Below are 12,800 nucleotides of genomic sequence, written 5' to 3' on the forward strand. Positions count from 1 at the left end.
TCTATGTCATCTGTTTTTGAGTCATTTGTTGGTGCTCTCAGAAGACATATGGGGAAGAGGTTCTCTTCTTGTGGGCAGTATTTTGCAGCATTGATAAAGGTATCTGTGACTTCTTACATTTTAATTAGCTTGACTGGATATTTCAGTAAGCCTTCTGTTTCTTCCCTCCCCCACCTCCAGCTCTCAGAAGCATATTCTAACCTGTGTACTCTGCAGGAAGAAGCTACTGCAGGGATGACTGCTGTAGAGAGTGTACATGCTGAAATGACATTTCTGTAGAAAACAGAACAGGTTGGCTAGGTTTGGGTTGCATTAGTCAGGTAGATAATTAAGAAATAGTTCTTCCTTAAGAATCATTTTTTCAGAAAGTACCTATCTTTTTACCTAGATTGTTATCTTTTGTTTTTAAGGGCTCAAACATAAAGCCACCAAACATGTTGCTACCTTTTTCTGTTGCTCGATTACAGGGCTGTCTGGAGCAACTGAGTTATATATGTGCAGCAGGGCTGTAAACTTAGCCTGTAATTGCTGCAGCGCTGTAGACAAGGACCTGGAGTCTGAGCATGGGGAACACTTTTATGCTTACAGCAGGTTTCATAGGCAGTGTCTCGACTATGTCAGTATTCCTGTGCTGTAAGAATTGTTGACCTCTTCCAGTCCCAGTGTAACAGATACGTCAGCCTTGCGCATAGTACAAAGACGTGTGCAGCTGGAGTGATGGCAGTGTTAGTGATCTCCTGAGTGGAGAAGTACTCCTTTTGAGGGTACTCCCCTGTCAGTCAAGGATCTAGTCCATAGTCACTTGCAATAAACCATTTAGTTTTACTGCTGCTAATTCTCTTCTTCATAGCCAAGTTTATAAGTTCTGTTTGAAATACATTATATGTATGCATCTGCTTGTGTCTTCGGGGACAGCCATTTATGTTCTTTCTGTGTTTTATATTCAGAATTTCCCTTATATATTTCTTATACACACACCAATGATTAGTATAATAACAAGCCACAGTTAAGTGACAATAAGAACAGAAGCTTCCAGTAACATCAAAGTGTTTGGTACTTTTATTAGCAGGTCATACATATATCCACAAAAGACAAGACACACTCATTTCAGTTGTGTTAAGCCCCTGAGTTTTGCCTGAGGTGAAATATATTTATAGTATATTGAAATTTATAGTGTACTGTGACATTGCTAACCTCTGTGGAAAATCAAGACAGTGGGTCAGAAGGTGAAGCAATTATTTGTGAATGTTACTGTAGGCATATTAGTTTAGTTTCTTTTCCTTTCCTAGTTTTACCTTTTTTTTTCTTTCTTTTTTCCTTTTCTTTTCCAAGAAAATAGAACTAATAATGTGGAATTTTAGATTTCATTTCTAAATGAATACGTTATGAGCTAAGAATGTTAAAAATTACTCCTTTAAATCTAGACACTTCGAATAAGAATTTCAGATTACCTAGGGTACCCAAATGGCATGTTTTTCCTCCTCTTGTACACCTATCTATGTTATTAGCAGGTGGTACTCCATGATTAAAAATCCCTATAACCATCACCTATAATAAGGCTCTGAAGCCTCACAGCTGGCTGTAATACATAAGATAGTTCTATTGATTTTTGTGTAATGTTCATATTAGTGTTTCACAGAGCATGTAATATATTTTTTTAATAAGTATCTGCTGCTGTTGCAATTTTAAGCTGCGCACTTAATGTAGACTCTGCTGCATCCTGTGCAGACTGGACCATGTGATGTATTTTGTCAATAGTTTATCACAATACTCCTAATCCTCATTAATTTTTTTGAGGAATTAGGGGCTTAAATGTAGTTTAAAAATACACCAGCAGCTAATACAAAAATAATTAGTTTTCCTTTATTTCAGATTGCTTGTTCTTTTGAACCTAATAGAAAGCAAGAGGGTGACCCTGCTAAGTGACAAAAACCAATGGTCTGATTTAAAGAAAAGAGCACATTAAATGGCACTGTAGTTATAGTGTGCTTGAGAAAATAATAGCTATAGAGGGACATATGACTGAATCAAGTTTTTCATTGAAGCAGAGGTTCATTCTCTTGTTTTTCTGCTAACAGCTTGTATGTCTCTCCCAAGTGCATATGATCTGAGCAAAGGCCAGGTCTTTCTGGGAATTTTTAGGTTTTAAAGCAGAGCCTTTGGGAACTGGTGCTGCTTGACCTTCTCGTTATAGAACTGTTTTGCCCCTCTGAGAGCTGCCCTGTGGGGAGTGCTGCCCCTCCCTTTGCTGCCTGGCACAGAGCTCGATGGGGCACCAGAACAGTGCTGGTGGCAGGAGCCTGAGGACCTCTCCAGCCTGGGGAGGACCTTTGCAAAGGCAGATGCTACAGGTGGACTTCTGCAGAGTTCCCAGCTTTTTGATAGCATTTTGCCTTTTTAGGTTTCCAGTCATTTACTGTCAGGCTGCCCGCAGCCTGTTTCTGTCTCTGGCATACCAGTTTCTCAGCTGGCAAAGTAGAAGTGGTTGGCTGGCTGCAGCAAACCACCAAAGGAAAATTCCTTAGTGGTGTGCTCTGTATTCTGATCCTTTCCACTCATTTACAAGTCTCCCCAGCTCAACATGACAAGGGTCTGCCTTGCAGGATCAGGGCCTGTATGCCAAACTGGATAAGTACTGGGTAAGACAACAACTGTACTGTACAGTCCCAACCAGAGTACTTAAGGACAAAGCTGGAAGCCTGTAAGCTGCACCAGTACTTCCTATCTTGACAGGTTTATATAAGAACTTTCTCAGACCTAGGGCAAGTTGTGTGTGATGCTTATTTCATGTATGTTTTATGTTGCATTGTCTGCTGTACCATTCAGACCATGGTACAGTTCGATTTAGTTGCATAGACACTAAAATCCTATTTTTAATAAGGTGGAATCTTTTTTGATTATTTCCTATGGGTTGAACATAGTGAAATGGGAAAATAATCCTGGTGCATACATTTTGGAGTTTTTATGTGTGTTTGTTTGCTTGTTTCTAAGTAACCCTGTGCCTTCAAAACCTTGAATTGATTCACACAGGGATTCCTTACTTCTGAATGGGTTGCTGACTGGGAGATCTCACTTGGCTGACTGACATTCTGCAAATGCTTTTTGAGTACGTCCACCACCTGGATTTTCCCCACTATAATTTATGAACTAGACTTTGTTACCAAGGCAACTCTGCTCACTGACCTATGATATTCTTTTGAAAACACTTTTTAAATTAAATTTACTGACACCTGAACACAGTTAAGCCTTTATTCTGTGGAGGCTAAATGCACATCTAATATCAACAGAGATGATGCAATTTATGTACACAGAAGTTGAATGAATTAGTCTTTTTTTAATTTTCTGTCTCCAGTGTATCGAAATTCTGTCATCTCTTCCCTCCCCTGTATGTTTCCTCACTGCCAAAGTATAAATGTAAAATGCTTCCTTATGCATGAGCTGCCTTTCTGGATGCCTGGAAAATAACATTTCTGTCCATGCTTGCGTTCCTAGCACTCTCAAGTTGAGGGGGACCTCTGTAGAGTATGAGAACAAGAGGAATCTGAAATTGCGTGGAGGATGTAATTTGGAGCAAATTGGTATAAAACTTACTATACAGAAATTATGTAAAAAAAAAAAAAAAAGTACAGGAGTTTCTGAGCACTACCCTGTGTGTATAACACATATATAATCAGTGTAATACTTCTCAGGTGCTTAAGAATCTTCAAAATGTCTCTAATTCTGTAGCTTTGCATGTGTCCCAGGGAGGCTATGTAAAATTGAAAATAGAACCCATTGACTTTTTACCCCATGAGGCCCTTAATCTGCACTGCTCTCCATGCAAGCTATGTGCTGGCTAGGAATTTGTCCATGCTGAAAGCAGATACCACTAAATGCACCCTACTGTATTGTGTGTTAAGGCCAGGTTGTGAAGAAGGCAGCCCAGCTGAATAAGAAATAAGTAGTTGTGGACATTTGTTAAGTACATCTGGGTTCTGGGAAACCAGCCTTCACAGCTGCTGAGTATGTGTGTTGAGAAATTTACATTTACTGATACCCTTTTGTTGCCCTCAGTCTCCCATTAACTCTCCATTAGTTGCCCATTAACTGACAGAAAAGCGAATAGCAGTCAGGATAAGAAAAGAGGCATTTGTTAACTGGTCCTTTTATCAGGTCTTGCTGTGATTCAGAAATGTGCTCACTTTTTTACTGTTTGTGGGTGTTCTGTTATTTATACCAAATATAACCACCAGTGAATATTATTCTTTGCTTTAGCCTTCAGACGATTGAGTCTAGAAGGCTTTCATGATGATTGCTTTTTCTCTTTTTTTACTGTATACTTTAATGTTCACACCTGGGAGATACTTTTTTGCCATTCCCTGTGCTGGCTTAGGGCACTTGACTTGATGTCCCCAAAGACCACAACATCATCCCTGTTGAACTAGAACATTGCACTGCTTCCCTTCAACATGATTGTTTTGTTGGAAACTAGAAGAGGAAAAATGGAAAGCTTTGTGTTTGTAAGCCTCAGTCATGCAAGCCTTTGCATGTTTTCTTTACTTTGGGCCTATGAGTAGTTGTTTGAGATTCTAATTTATTAGTTAAATATGTACTTCGTAATAAAGAAGAGTTCTGAAAGAAACTAAGTGTATCGCCCTATTGTGGCAATTACTTACAGATCTCTTTAAACTCTGTTTAACATGATAGAATAGCTCCTGCTATTTGCTTGGCCTAATTGTAGATTGAGTTCACTATTACATGTAAATGGTTAAACAAAAGAGTTAAAATGTATGAGATTTAATTTTACAGGAATGTAAAACTGTTATGTGAGTCTCATCTGCAATTTAGATGTTCAGTGGTTAGACGCTATCTACAGGGCCTCCTCATAGCACACATTCTTTTGATTACTAACATCTTAAGAACTTGGTAGGAAAAGTGGCTTCCCACAGGGTCAAATAAATTCCTTTCTTTCCTGAAGAAGGGTGGATGCCGGGGGGAAGATGAAGTTGACTGTGCAGGTGCTTTAGCTGAGGAAGAGTAAACAGTTCTGTTTGAAGCTCATAGAATATTTGCTTATGTACGTGCTTAACATTCAAAAAATCTGGAACAAAAAAGGGTGTGTTATAAATAACAAAGTGAAATCAAAATAGGTGTTTAGAGAAGGACAAGTGCAATCAAATTAATTTCTCTTGTAGCTTCTACTAAGCGAAGGGAGTAGTAAGGTATTAGAGGCTTTTAGAATGGGATGGTGGAAAGCAGTTTTCTTACTTCAGAGTGGAAGACTTAAGAGTTTCAGGCCTTCTCCCTTCCCCCCTACCATCCCATATTTCCCACATGCATATTTGAAAAATTAGCATGCAAAACAAACCACGGTTTAAGTTCCAAACATGTACAAAAAATCACAACCAACCTGTAGAACATCAAAACAGGGAACCCGTTTATGTTGTAGAAACTTTGGGTATTTATGAACACTTGATTTCATAAGCACCATTGTAAAAGTCAGTTGGTAATCATTTCTAATTGGTGTGGGGCTATTTTCCACTCCCATTATCTGTATGTCATCATGAAACAAATGGAGAAAAGCTGGAAACTTTAGGCTTGCCATAAAAATGTATTATGTAAATCACTTCCCTGGAAGCTTTCCTTTCAGTTGCAAAGCAGCCTGTAAACCTGTAAATTTCCAAGTGTCCTGAAGTACTCAAATAGTGCTTGTGTAGTTAGGCACTGACTAAACATTCCTCTAATGTTGCCTTGCCCTGGAAGAGTTCCACTCAGAATCTTCTCTAGTAATTGGGAGCCAATTATTATTACTGAATATTAACTCTGTGTATGTACACTTGTCCAGTGTTGACTACAGTTCTTCTCAGATGAGAGAACTATACTGTGTATATGTTCCCTTTGCCACTTAAAGTATTTTGGAGTACTACACATGCTATGTCTTCCATCAGACTTCTCTGGATAGTGACAGTTTCCAAACTTTAGCAGTTCATAGCAGTTATGTAGTTAGTATCATATCATGTCCTTAGGTGTGCTGGACAGAGGGATTTTTTTTTACAGCAATTGTACTGCTACACTATTATTTAATGTTTATGCCCCGGGGGTTGCACACAGTGGCAATTGAGAGAGATGCTGATGCCATCCTGGCAAAGCTGTTCCAAATCTTTCTTTTTAAAGAAGTGTCCTTAAGATTCAGGCCCCGTGAGTGGGAGCGGTAAGAGTAAAGGCCAAATATGTGGGAACCCCAATTAAATACAATTTAAAATGTAAAAAAATTCCGATTTCTTTTCAGATCGTGAATGTGTCACGATTAGGTGGTGCTGATAACCCTGTGGAGCTGATCTATTTTGTGGAGGATCGAGATGGAGAGAGACTCAGTGCTCTGAAATGTTCAGACCTGATGAACAGAGTTGATATCCAGCGAGCTGCAATCATCCTTGGATACCGCATTGAAGGCACCGTTGCACAGCGTAAGCCTTATTAAATCCACACTGATGCCAGCAGAGAGAAACAGGAAGGGTGACATTAGCTGTGGAGATTAGGGCACTTCACAATATCCACCACTGTGGTATTTTGTCTTGGGGTACTCCTATTTTGGCAGTCCTGAAGAAATAAATCTCAGCAGTCATGTAGTGCTGAGCGATGTGGTGTTGCGGTCTTTCTTGAAGACACTGCTGAGCTTGGAATTGCAACAAGGTCCTTAAGAGGGTGGCCTCACTGTTCCCACCATGCTGCTTGCACTAGAAGAACGCTTTGCTAACCAGATACTGAGCTTTAGGACCCCTTTGTGCCCTTTTCATCTTCTTCTGCTAGTCCAGTCTTTCTGTACAGTTCATCTTGTCCAGGAGCTTACAGAAGCCACGCTATTGTGGGATGGGAAGGCATAAGTGGAATGGGCATTTCCTTTATCTGAGCTGTGGTAATGAACCTTAGCACTAGTCCTTATTTGTTGTTTGTCTGAATTACTGTTTCTGTGAGTGGAAGATGGGCTAATTTTAGCTCTGGCATTTTGGAGTGTACAAGCTAGAAAAAACCCTTTCTTTCCTTCATTGAATATAATGAATCTTATTTTTATTTATTTGTCCATCAATAATATAGAAGTAACGTGAACTGTTAATAAGGTAGTATTGGTAGGTATACATCAGAATAAATATGACAGGTCCATAAAACAATGACTATGTTCAGGAAGCTTGATATATAAATAATTTGCAGTAAGGTGCCAGACAGCAGACCTATTCAAAACATTGTATTGTAGTTAGGAAGGAAACTTGAAAATATTTAAAAAACAAACAAACAAAAACCCTCAAACCCCCCAAAACACAGATGTATATGAACAATAAAATACTTCATAGATTTAAATGCTTCATAGATAGATCAGTAACCAATCTGCTTGTTTTCTGTTAATGGAATATAATATTGGCTTGACAAAAATGCAAAAGGTTATAAGAATAAGTTCCCTTCACAAAAATAATAAGGCTTGACCAAAATTCATGGAGCATGTATAGCTTATTCTGTGTGTTGAAACTTGGTATCTCCAAGACTTAATTAAAAAGTTATTTAAAGAGGCATAGAAATCATGTTTTTAATGTTTCTTCTTATTAGAGGAGAAACTAGATGAAAAGAAGAAATTTTTATATCATAAAATAAAATGGCATGGACGAACTGTCATGTAGAAGAATTATAGTATTTCCATTTAATCTCTAGATTCATCATTAGAAAATAAGATTGTACAGAAACACTGTTTTTAATTTGAAAATATTCTTTAAGAAAATGCATTAATTTACCTGGAAATGTATTACTACTGTGGTTTTTAGTCCCACCTGCAACCACTATCCAAAATAGAGCAAATGAAAGTTCTGTCAGTTCTTCCATTTCACGATTAAGACGTGTGACTGATTCGATTGCACTTTCCAGTATTAATAGTTTTGTCTTCTGTTGGGTGTAAAAGTTCTTCTCACCTTTGTTAGTGGTAGGTCATTTTTCCAAACCCATTTCACTATGGCAGCTTGGTTTGGGGTTATAGAATGATGTGACAGAAATGTTTTTTCTTTAGTAACTTAAGCACAAGTCTTTAGAAGGTAGGCAAGAACAATTGATTACCTGCCCCATGCTTCCTGAACATGACATACGTTAACTTAAGTGTGTGACACTTCCTGTGGTGTGTGGCTGGTTTCTGATAAATCCTTTAACTAGCATTTGCAAGAACATAAAAATACATATCCTTGAAGTGTCCTCAGTTAAAAACATATAACCACTTAAAATAGTCTTCTTTCTTCTTTCTTCTAACTTTACAGCTGTGGAAAAGCTGAAGGGGTCCTCTTCAGAGTCACAGAATAGCAACCTATGGATTATTGTTGGTGTAGCAGTCCCAGTTGCTGTGGTGCTCCTGATCGTTATTATTTTGTACTGGAAACTTTGCCGAACAGACAAACTGGAGTTTCAGCCTGACACAATGAGCAACGTTCAGCAGCGACAGAAGGTAAAATAGGAAGCGGCATTGACGGGGTGTTTGAGTGTTCTGAGCATAAATGAACATGAGAGTCTAGGGAACACTTAACCATCCATTAAAACGATGTGGAAACACTGTGTCAGAGCCTTCTGGTATAAAAATAGTTAAATGATAGTGCAAGTCAGGAATCATGTAGTGTTTTATCTGTTCTGCTAGGTATATGATACTGCGTTAAACAGATAAATCTTTCTGAAAATGTGGGCATTGAGGTTGAAGAGAACTTTACTTCATTTCAAGGCTTTGGCTAGGACTGAGTAAGAGAAAATGTATTCACTGCTGAATCACTGACCTTGTTTTCTACAGAAGGCTGAAGTTTTCTGTGGAGAACTACCTCTAAACTAATTTAGCAACTCAACTGCACCATCCATTATACCCCACATTGGCACTAGAATTTGCTAGAGCCCATCCTTGCTGCTCAGCCTTCCTCAGAGTTTAGTAGGATGCTGCCCCAGTGCTCATGTTGCTATTGTGAGAGCCTGTTACGGGACTAGAACTTGAGGTGCTGAAGTTGAATGAGATTGCATGGGTAGGCATTTTGGTTGAAGTGATAGAGGACTGGGTTAGGATGGTGAGAAAGTCAGTAATCTATTTTTTCCTGCCCCAAACTGTAAATTATGAAGAATGTAATCCAGGACTTGCAAAAGGAATACATTCATTAAAAAGAGTGGAAAAATGACTAAAGGATTACAAATCTTACTTTTCTTTTTTACAACTGAAGAGGACAGGTCTGTGTCGCAAATACTTACTCTGACTATACCTTCACTTCCCCTTGTCACAGGCATTAATAAGGGCGAAATTGCCTGCCTGTGCTAATCCTGTGGTACTATAGTCATGTTCATAGTACTGTCACCTCATGTTCAGTCATACAGTTTCCCCTGTAACAAGTCTTGTCTGTGCACCATGCTCTCTCTCAAGATAATTAATGATGTGAAAGATGAGAGAAGCAGAAAGCGGTTGCACTTCTAAAGCAGTCAGAACAAATCAATAGCAACTTCCACTTGTCTTGCCACTGTAGAATGAGTATCAGAAACATGGTCAGCAACAAGTAATAAATACCCTTTGATGAACTGCACCCCCTGGTAGTTGTTTCACCTGCGCTGTGGTAACATTAATGCAGACTTTGATTGAAGAAGTTCCCCATAGTAGTTTAAGGTAATTTGAGAAGGGTCACAGGAAAAAGGTGGGAGGGAATCAGTATCCTTGGTACACTCTTTCATGACCTAAATCTGAGGTACCTCCCTGCTGTCTCAAGTTTTTTGTAAGAAAGTAGTTGTTGACTGTAGGGCCAGAACCATCTTTCATAGTTTTACACTGTTTGAGGAAAATCTACTGACTATGCTCAGTTTTTTTTCTTTCTCTATTGCTTCCATAGGATTCTTCACTTTAATCACTCGACTCAGAAGCCTTGAATGTGTTTGTATGCAAGTCTTGTTTTGGTTTGCCTAGAGAGCCTGTCACTTTGCCTTCTTTAGGAAGTCTCTGTAAGCAAATTAGAAAGAACCTCTAAGGACTTCTAGTCCAATGTTCATGTGCCAGTGGATGGCTCATAGTTTAGTACTAAATGAGGTAAAGCATTAAAAAATGTCTTAAATTTTTATCATTTAGCACATGAAACAATTGGCAGAATCCACTTCCAAAAATGTTTTTCTCCTTGGCTCAAGAACCAGAATGAAAGATATAATCTGGCTTCCTTGGTACCAGGCTGTTTTTCAACTTTCTTGGTGTCTTCTCTTCAAACAGTGAGTTGGTTTTCTGAGTCAGAATAGGGCATATTTAGCAAGTACTGAAGACCCTCAAACAGTCAAAACAGCATTAAAATGACGAGGTGCAGTTGTCCTTGTCTTGTCTTTTGTTTATGTGTTTTTTATTCTGTTTTATTGCAGTGAATGCAAAGAAAAGATCAAAGGAGTGAAATCATGTGGTCAGGGATTTGGAGCTGTAAATAAACTCCATTTAAAAACCATCTCAGACCCTCCCCCCAATTATTTCCTTTTTCTAGCCCTCAACTTTAGTACCAAAGGAAAGTGAAGGCCTGCACTGCATCTGTAAATGGAAGGATATTTGGGTTAAAGATCTATTTTGTTTTTTGAAATCAAATACTTCTATTGGTTTAAAAGAAATCATAGAGGAGACACATTTATAGTGTTAGCTCTTCTCTATCAATCTTAAAAAATAAACATTTTAATGTAAATATAGAAATGGAATGTGTAAATATCAAAGTATTTCATTAACATGTACATGGTATATCTACACTGGAAATAGAGCATAATTCTTGTCAACCATATAACAAGTCTACAACATGTTTTGCACTTGAAAATGTGCTGAGTTTTTTAATATTAATCACATTGGTTTGGAAGATTGGAAACTGGGACACTTTTCTTATTCAGGTGAAATAGGATATCACATTGCCCTGGTGGATCTCTAGAGGTATCACCAGTCTGCTCTTCAGTGTGTTTAATGACCCGTTTTACCATTGCAGATCAGTGGGTATAAAAACCTGATAGAATTTATAATAGTAGAAGATAGCAAATAATGTCATCTATGATTTAAAGCCTGATGCAAGGTTGGGAGTGGGCTGAGGAGAAAGCTTGTGGTGCTGTTTCACACTGCTGAAGAAATACCTCACCACTAACAGGCTAGGTCATTGAAATGTCAACAGAGAACTTCTGTAAACATATAGTAATGTTGATGACTTTTCTGCAAATTGTGAAAGTAAGACACAAGTTTTAGAGGAGGTTTTTCTTGGTGTAGAGTCTATTTTACAAATTTGCATTCTTATCTTGAGGAAGATGTTTAAAAGATGCTACCAATTTTCCTGGATTCTGTAGCCGTATGTGTCATTTTAGTCCCTTCCTCCCTTCTTCCAGGTTTTAAACATCTGCTTTTATCCTAAAATATTTTGATGTGCACTCAGGCAATATAATTTTTTGATATTTAATTTTAATCATATATGTATAAACATTTGCTTCCACAAAACTTTATTCTTTTTTTTTTCCTCCTGGGTAAGTATGACTTCTATGTTTTCATCACCATCATTTAAAGTAACTCGTAAGAGAAAAGTGCTATTATCTGTTGGTAATAAGAGCCTAAATGCATTTTGAGCATGCCCCTGAGAGTACGGCTGCTTGTTACACTGCAGTGAGGTGAAGATCTCAGCATAGCCTGCGTCTGGTTATCCAACTATTCAGTCATTCCAGGCAGAGGATCCTGCTAGGACAGCTATAAGCTTGGTGCATTTGCTATGTAGACATTCTTCACTTGGGACTGGAGATTGTAGCGTACCTTCCCACTTCAGCAGTCAGAACTGTTAAGAAGCACTCAGTTCCTACTGTGAGGAACCCATATAAGAACCTGAGGCTACATCTGTATTGATGTGCCAGAGCAGCCTCGAGGCTGGCATGAATCCTGATTTGCTGCTTGTTCCCACTGTCCACCCTTAAGGCCAGGTCACCCTCAAAGATAACACTGATAATAACAAAGATAATGTTCCTTCTAAGGCGATGACCTGGCCATGGTGGAGCATATTCAGAGAAGCCCTGTTCTGCAGAGGGATGTGCCATGCCACTCTACCCTACCAGTTCCTGTTCTCTTCATCTGGCCTTCCAGTTGCATCACAAAATTGGTGTCTTGCAGACAGGATGGCATCAGGGTCCTTCCTAAAAACAGTGTCACATAATGTTATCTTCTGCAAAGGATATATAGCTAGCCTGAACTCAAACCAAGTTAAGGTTTCTGACACAGAGAATGAGAATGTAAGATGCAAAGTCTTAAGGCATGGTCTAGACTTTGGATATTCTCAAAAACCTTTCTACTTGAATGACTATAAACATAGCTGTATATAGGAAAGAAAAGTTCTGTGGGGAACGATGTTAGCAAAATACTGAGAAAATGACTTGTTCTGCATTTCTACTTACAGTGAAAATTAGGTTTGAAAATAATACTTAAAAATGGACCTGGAAGAGACTCTGGTAGATGAGCTAGTCCATCCCTCTTCCTCTAAGCAGGATCAGGTATATCTGAAAAATCTTAGAGTACATACTTGGTTCTGGAGAGTAGATGGAAAAACAGATATTTAAATCAGGGTTATTTTGGAGCCTTTTTAAACTGGCAGTTAAGGAAGCAGGTCAGAGCAGTGAATTTTTATGCAAGATTGATTGGTCTGTGCAAAGATTACTTTTCAAGAGATGGAACCAAGATATTTAAAGGGCACATCAAGTATTCATGACTTGCTCTGTAAGCTGCAGCATTCTACAGGAAAATCACCTTGATGTGATCTGAGTTCTTGCACTGGATAAAGATGTCTTTGCCTTTGGAA

At 38.6% G+C, this 12,800-nt stretch overlaps 1 protein-coding gene across 3 annotated transcripts in view; it reads left to right on the forward strand.

Moving 5' to 3' along the window:
• KIAA1549 (KIAA1549 ortholog) overlaps positions 1–12,800 on the forward strand; it is a 152,730-nt gene that overhangs the window by 99,592 nt on the left and 40,338 nt on the right. For all 3 annotated transcript variants that reach the window (XM_064514007.1, XM_064514018.1, XM_064514011.1), the window contains exons 9-10: positions 6,269–6,446; positions 8,271–8,455. In XM_064514007.1, the coding sequence (XP_064370077.1) occupies positions 6,269–6,446; positions 8,271–8,455 (363 nt within the window). The remainder of the gene's footprint in view (positions 1–6,268; positions 6,447–8,270; positions 8,456–12,800) is intronic.

This window comes from Dromaius novaehollandiae, chromosome 1 (assembly GCF_036370855.1).
Source record: "Dromaius novaehollandiae isolate bDroNov1 chromosome 1, bDroNov1.hap1, whole genome shotgun sequence".
Taxonomy (NCBI): Eukaryota; Metazoa; Chordata; class Aves; order Casuariiformes; family Dromaiidae; genus Dromaius; species Dromaius novaehollandiae.